This window comes from Bactrocera latifrons, unplaced genomic scaffold, assembly GCF_001853355.1.
Source record: "Bactrocera latifrons isolate USDA-ARS-PBARC rearing strain unplaced genomic scaffold, ASM185335v1 scaffold_77, whole genome shotgun sequence".
In the NCBI taxonomy this organism is placed as follows: domain Eukaryota; kingdom Metazoa; phylum Arthropoda; class Insecta; order Diptera; family Tephritidae; genus Bactrocera; species Bactrocera latifrons.
The window spans coordinates 321370-329206 of NW_017537456.1; the positions used below are offsets into that span (position 1 = coordinate 321370).

Here is a 7837-nt window from a genome sequence, read left to right on the forward strand (position 1 = left end):
GAACCTAACATTTCGAAATAAATAAATAGTTCTAACTCTTACCAGTATGAGAATTTGAAAATATGTTTTGTTTCCGCTTCCGATTATWTGTGATAAATATTATTTTCATTGTGAACTGAATGCATTTATTCACATTTCAGTTTAATGCATCCCTGTTGTTTCTCTGAATTTAAAGTGGCAACTCTTGTAAAAATAAATATCTCTGCAAATTGTTGTTGTCTAGCTGTTGTTTTCTGGTTTTATTTTGCATTGTTATTTTCTTCTCCTGACTTTTATTTTCCGAATACTGCAAGAGAGCAATCAAGAAAACCTACAACGAAAAATAGGGAAATTGTAATTAAATTAGAGCAATTTTTTACAAACCGGAGTTATTGCGAATTACATAGGTTCAATTACTTAAACGACCGGCATCGCAGGAGAAGATGATGTATTTACCACTACTATATGTTTGTACAGGAACTTTGAACGTTCTACTATTAAAGTAAGTGCATATTTATAGTACAACTGCGTAAATTGTGTTATTGAACTTCTTTATCGTTATCTAAACCTTAGAGGCATAMATAATATTTATACTTATATATATAAACTGTCTTTGTTTAGATGGAGTGACACTTTGGAAGGCGAGTGCAGTGATGGAAAATGGCGTCGTTTCCAACATCCAGTGGTTCAAACTGCCCTCATGTTCTTAGGACAATTTCTTTGCTTCGTCTTTTACAAAGCTGCATATTTTTTTCTTCAACGGCGCGGTGTAAGTTGTCAACATATATGTAAACTTAAATGTGTTTATGGATGTACATAATCAGTAATACGATTGAGTGGTGGTGATAAGAGACTTCATTATTTTAAAGAAGATACGATTATAATTTATAAAAATAAATTTTCTAGACGGGTGCTGAAGGTGAAAATGTGTTAACACGAGGCGGACGTGAATTTTCACCGCTGCAATTGTTTCTGCCAGCTGCATTGGATGTAATAGCTTCTGTTATATTATTAACAGGGCTCTATTTAACTTATGTGTCCAGCTTTCAAATGCTAAGGGGTGAGTAAGGTGTAGGTTTGATATAAAAAATAGCAATATATTGGTATAGTATACATAATACCGATTTCTRAAGGGAAAGTACCTTACATGAAATATACTGTACTATTAGTCCCTTCTTTAATTACCAAATCTTCAAGTATGTACAAGATATACTAAGTTTCCCTACTATATTTGTAACAMCTAAAAATAATGTATATAAATAAATGACCAGCGTGATGAGCTGAGCCATTTAGCCATGTCCGTCTCTCTGTTTGTGAGTCCGTCTGCATATACGCGAACTAGTCTTTCATTGTTTGAGATATCGATATAAAATATTGTCCGCACCCATTCTTTTAAAAAATCTGCTCATGAAATTCTTGTATGGTCGTTCMACCGACAGTCGRGTCTATGTAACCGGGAGAGAYACGGATTTTTATCYGGCCAGGTAGTAGTAGTGTCAACTGGACAGCATTCCTCCAAATCACTTAAGAGATGTTTTCTGCCGTTGAAGCAACAACAACACTAAGTTCTTGTGTGAAAAACATTATTTGGTGAGATGTCTTTACGATTCCAAAGAAATCGTTTAGAGCGGACCTTAGCATATATGTACTATGTAGCTGTCATACAATCTGACCCATTAAACTCAAGTTCTTATATGAAAAACTTTATATTTGACAATGAATCACCATGGATATTTTTCAAAGGCATTGTTACAGTCTCCGAACATATTGTTCATTTATAMATTAAAAATTTATCTCTGAACGGTATTATAGCTTCTTGATTAATTTTATAATTKACAATTTTTCTTATTTTTAACTAAATATGWACAAATGTATAATTACAGTTTCTGCTCTAATATTTGTTGGAATATTTGGTGCCATACATCTTAATCAAACTTTGACTGCACGTCACTGGATGGCTATGTTCACCATCAGTTGCGGTATCATGGTAATATTATCTATTGATGTACAACGCGTCGCATATGATCGCATTTTATTGCCAAACTGGGATAGCAATGCAGTATTAACCGGTAACTTACTCGTACTTTTCGCACAAATTTTCCACGCTGCTAAATWTGTGTATGATGAAAAGTGCCTTAAAGGTACGGATATACCAACCTTGTTGGCTACAGGTTGGCAAGGCATCTTCGGTCTCTTAATCACTGTTTTGGTGGGCGTATGTCTAAATTTCTTACCAGCGCCAGTACCACTTAACCATAACAGCCGAGGAGTTTTCGACGATCTTGGCGATATTATACCGCAACTCCGCAGTAATCCAACATTATGGGCGCCTTTAATAATTTTTGTAATCTCCAGTGSTTGTTATAATTTTGCTTCACTAACGATTGTGAAGTATTCATCATCAGCGAATCGATTACTGGCCGATGGCTTACGCGTGCTACTCATTTGGTGGATGGCCTTCATGTTGGAATGGGAATGGTTCAATTTCATAACATTAATGGGCTTCATAATACTGGAAATGGGCACTATTGCTTATCGAAATGCGATATTTATTGAGTGGTATAGATCACTAATAGCACGTTTGATGCGTGGACGATATGCAGATCTAAGCAATGAAACAGTCAATGACAGCGCAGAGCCTGGTGTATCGACGAACCGTCCGGCGGATGTTATTTAAATGACTGCAACTGATATAGCGAGTAACGCATTGTTGTGATATGCCGATGTAAGAAAGTAAACATTTCAAGAATTTATAGTTAAAAGCAGGAAGGAGAGCGAAACTGACATACCTATGCAATATATATATAATTTTTGCAGTTAATTTAACAATATTTGATATTMTTCTGCTTATTTACTTATATACAAATTTATTTAATTTACTTAGTGTGACAACCTAACGTACGATGAGACAATAATTGAAACATCTCCTAACCTCTGAAATCCTTTAATAACATTTACATATAAAGCTTCATGAAAAATTCTAGTTTTCTACCTAGTTTCATGTAGTTGTTAAAAAAATTTCACTAAGTTCTCAAGTTGCTGGTGTGTGTCAGCTAAATTATATGAAATATTTAATATGTAAAAAATGTAACTGATTTATCTGACTGTTGGAGAGAGAAATTAGGCGATATTTGACTAAAAATAAGTAAATTACTAATTATTTGAAAATAAACTTATTGAGAAGAATGAAATATAAATGTTTTTTATAATTTCTATTAAAGAAGAGAGAATGCGTGTGTAAGTATTCAAAGAAGATATATTAATAGTAATATTAMAACAAGCACAATTGTATCAAGGTATTGAAGATATATGTACGTACATAGGTATTTAACCTGGGCCTTGTTTTACAGGTATTAGCTCAACTTCTCCTTTAAATAATTCTTTAATCACTGGGCTACAAAACCAAACACCCTTTTTCGAACGAAACCCGAGTTCTCGAACGAAATTTTCTAAATTATGCTGTATCTCAAAATATGTATTTACTTTGCTTCGTGTTTTAGTGTTAGTGGGTGGCAATACGCAACTGTCATCGAGATCATCTAACGAGATGCCCAGGAAACATGTTGTGTGAAAGTGGTCGGATCATACAAGCATTGGTGTTACAACAATGGGTTTAATTTCTACAAGTATACGTAAGTGTCCTCGTAAAATACTGCCTTAAAGCAATTCAGCCCACACTGATTAGAAAAAAATCAAAATCAAAAATGCCACGACGCTGATCCGATARCCACTCCCTACTAAAATAACAAAAACATGAAAAAGATTGCAGTGTAGAAATTTTGTAACGTCAAAGAAAACTGTTTATTAGTCTATACACTAGTGAGAAAAAAATTTATATTTGTACATATTTAAACACAAAATTTTATTTATATTTATCATTATATATTTTAAAACACATATGAGGCAATCAAAATATTTATTTATTTAAATGTAATTACTTTTAAAGCAGCAATAATATTTGCTCCTATGCACATTAAGCCACATTAACTTTGCACTAACTGTTTATGTACATGTATACATAAAAAACAACAAAGATAAAACAACAAGGGTAATAAATTGCATGAAATACTATGGTTTTTGATATTTATAGCTCTGAGCAGATGACAAAAGTGCTCAATTTAAAATAAAGCCAATAAAATTAGGAAATTTCGTTTAATATTATGTTCGTATATATAGTGTATACTTTAGCATTACAGTTAATATAGTTTAATTTATAAATTCATAATTTTCTCACTTTTGCTAATAGAATTTTAGCTATTTTGTTGTTTTTTTATTTGCTATGCATCTACAGCAGCTGCAGTTTATTGTCATATTTTCAATTGTAATGGTAAGATTTTGTGGAACTCAACACATATGGGCTCTTTTACTTGTAATTAAAAAAGAGTATGCACATACATATACATATATGTACATATTTAGATAAGAATGTAATAAATGTAGATCAAATAACGTTTTAGCTGTAAATTCGCTTAAGCATGTGTTTGTTCTGGTTTAAGGTTTCATATATGAATTGACTGTTTTATTTTCACTGTATTATTAATGCTAAATTTAAGCATATTTTATGACATTCATACACATTTTTCCAACAACAATCGCAATTTACGTACATATTGCGCTCACATTTATGTCTTTAAATTTGAACATTTTTTTTATGCATGGAGTATATATGGACAGCACTCRTTAAATGCATGACATATACTTATTTATATATTACATACAATTCTGAATGTATAGATTACAGTTTGGTACTATTTTTTTAATCTGCTAACATCACTGCCTTTTTTAAGTGCTAAATTTATAATGATCTTTTAACTTCATTTAATGTTTCACTAGCAACTAAAGTAACCATAACTATTTYTCTGTGTGCGCTTAGTTCTTCTTTTGCATGCCCAACATCGCCTCGGCTACACCAAGGAAGTACACCATTTGTGCAATGCCAAATAGTGGTGCAATCACAATCATACGGCACAGACCACCTTTGAAAAATGCGGTTGGGCCTTCGTACTTGAAGGTTTTGCTAAATGAAAAACAACAATATTAGGAGCAATTAATAAATAAATAACTTTTTTAAATTTACTAGCACATACCTAATACAATCCACAATACCCTTGAACTCCTTCTCACCATCCGCTTTCTTAATCGCCTGCAGACGTGTTTTCACCACATCTAATGGATTCACAAAGAGCGCAGCAAATGAACCAGCTGCCAAACCAGATAAGAAGGAACACCTGCAATTTAATAATAAATATTTATATTTCTACTGATTTAATGCAAACTATCCACTACGTGTACAAACCAAAATACTGCCTCGCCTGAACCGTCATTTCTACGCGGGCCAAGCGCATTCAATGTAGCAAACAGCGGGAAGTAAACTACTGAGAAGGTTACATCACGCGCACCGGTCGCACCGATACCCTTATATAGACCGAATATACCCTTCTCTTTGAGCAGCTGTGAGGCTAATTTAGTTGCTGAAACTTTCTCCACCGTTTTACCCGTTAATTTAGCTTGTGCTGCAATACGGCCAGCGTCCTGCATTTGAATCTTCAATAACTCCATAGGAGTCGTAACGATGATTTGGAATGCACCAGCTAAACCGCCAGCCAACATTTGACTGCTCATGGGCAGATGTCCGTCTTTGGTGGTTAACTTGTGACGGAAGTAATCGTTAGCAGTCAGTTTTATAGCCTTTTCGGGCGTAATAAGCAGAATGTTGACACCCGAACCACGATACATGCCAAAATAACCCTCAGCACGATATGTCTTGCGGAAGCAGTCAAACCTTTACGGTAGAGCAAAAATATTCGTTTACAATGATTTAAATAAGTAAACAAAATTAAATATTCTATGTCACTTACATGTTTTTATACATCTTCTCACCATTTGGACCCACTTGTTGATTCTGCAAACGAGTTTTGACCAAATCCAGAGGGAAGACGCAGGAGACACCGATAATACCGGCGATGCCGCCATTGATAATCTTTGGCAGCAGGCTAAAAAGGAAAGAAAATGTGGGATTAATTAGTAATTGTATTACCGTAAGTCTTTTATAAAACAAAAAAAGAAGTATGTAGAAATGAAGGAGGTATGTATGTAATAAAAAGTCAAAAGGACTTAATATAGTCCAAAAGACCWATTCTGTTTTTACACGGTGGATTGGTTCCATAAAAAACACATTGATCATTCCTCTTTATGTATGCTATTTAAAACTTAACTTAAAATGGTRAGCATTTGGTGTATCCACCAAAAGATATTCCTCTCGATTTGTGATATGTTCGTAGAGGGCTAAAAGTAAACATGTGCTAAATTTTGTGCCGAACATTTATTAGTTGTGGTGCTTTATAAATATCTAAATTTAWTTACTTGACGATTTGTTAAGTTAGGTGAAAGTAATCGAAGTGAACAATAAATACGGTGATTATGCCTTCTAAAAAGTCAACCAGAAATGTGCTTAATGAGCTTGTCTTAAGGTTATTCGAGAAGGTTCCAGCAGCATTCAATGCAGTTACTGGCATCACGCGCGATGTACCGGGCTCAGCAGCGAAGAATATAGGGCTACAGCTAATAAAAATAAAACAATTTGGAAATGCGACAAGTGTCTTTGAGAGGTTAGTGTAAGGATATCAGATGCCCAGATAGATTCTGAGTTAGATGAGGATKACAGTGACGTCACAGACGACGAGTCCCTCGATAAGTATGAAAATTTACTCATCAAGTTGAGTCGAAGTTTGGTAAATTTAAGCAGTCTATTGAGGGTAACCTCTCAGATATAAGGAGTGTGATAAATAAACTGAACGAGACTATGTCGAAAAAGTGTTCACATTTAGTTAAACGAGTTGCGTGATAGAAGAAGATAGAAGACAAACTAAGTTCATTCTCTCCACTTCCTCCAGAGGAGGTTATTACGGAGATCAATGAGCGGAAGAAGCGGGAAGCCAATGTCATCGCATTAAATATTACCGAAWCCAAGGCGATAAACGGTAAAGTACGTCTAGAAGAAGATAGATCACGGTTATCATCAGTTATTCCCAAAGAGCTCCATGACAATGTGAAATCGTTCAAGCTACGCAGGCTAGGGCGTCCAACACCCGATTGGCCTAGGCCTTTGATGATTGAAACACAGTCTGCCACTCATGCCAATCCAAACCTGATCCTGACACACGAGTCTCCTTCAAGTCAGATCTCACTCCGGCTCAGCAGTCACAATTGCAATCACTGAGGGAAAAACTTAGATTGCTAAATGACAGTGGCGTTAAAAACAAAACCATTAAATACGTGAATGGCATGAATAGAATTATTAATACAAACTTTCGCCAAGTCGAAGAAAGGAAATTTTAAGCAGCTACACGTATTCTACCAGAAGACGCGCGGTCTAAGGACAAAACTGAGCGAGTTCCTAACCACATCGGCAACTAGCTTGCATGACGTAATATGCATCACAGAGTCCTGGCTTTACTCAGCTCCCATATCACACTTAGGAAGGACAGGGGTACTTCGACAGGATGAGAGACAGGAGGTGGTGTCCTGATTGCTTTTAAACGAACAATTAAAGATGAGCTTATATCCACTGGAAACAATAATCTTCATAAGGATCAAAGGATAATGCTTGTATCATCATTGGGTGCGTATATAATAGGTTGTCAAAAAAGTCTTGCGGTATTTTTATTGAATTTTCAATTGTTCATATAATTTTTTTTGATGACTATGCCCAGCTCTTGACCGATGCGACGGCTGCTACTATGCCGGTCTCTTTCGACCAATTCAGCGATTTTATAGCAATTTTCGACGACAGGCCTCCCGGAGCGTGGCGCATCTTCGACCACCTCTACACCAGAACGAAAACGTTGAAACCATCGTT

The 7837-nt window shown here is 35.2% G+C and overlaps 2 protein-coding genes across 4 annotated transcripts in view; one reads left to right on the forward strand and one right to left on the reverse strand.

Moving 5' to 3' along the window:
- Positions 1–265: 265 nt before the first annotated feature.
- On the forward strand, positions 266–3170 carry LOC108976505 (solute carrier family 35 member F6). The gene is made up of 4 exons (XM_018945659.1): positions 266–481; positions 601–748; positions 886–1039; positions 1863–3170. Exons 1-4 carry the CDS (start codon positions 423–425, stop codon positions 2654–2656), a joined length of 1155 nt encoding a protein of 384 aa, XP_018801204.1. The 5' UTR covers positions 266–422; the 3' UTR covers positions 2657–3170.
- Positions 3171–3917: 747 nt separating this feature from the next.
- The window catches only part of LOC108976520 (mitochondrial glutamate carrier 1-like), a 17198-nt gene continuing 13278 nt past the window's right edge, over positions 3918–7837 (reverse strand). For all 3 annotated transcript variants that reach the window (XM_018945693.1, XM_018945692.1, XM_018945691.1), the window contains exons 3-6: positions 5838–5972; positions 5276–5761; positions 5067–5207; positions 3918–4996 (exon numbers count right to left, since the gene is read on the reverse strand). In XM_018945693.1, the coding sequence (XP_018801238.1) occupies positions 4849–4996; positions 5067–5207; positions 5276–5761; positions 5838–5972 (910 nt within the window). In that variant the 3' untranslated portion in view covers positions 3918–4848. The remainder of the gene's footprint in view (positions 4997–5066; positions 5208–5275; positions 5762–5837; positions 5973–7837) is intronic.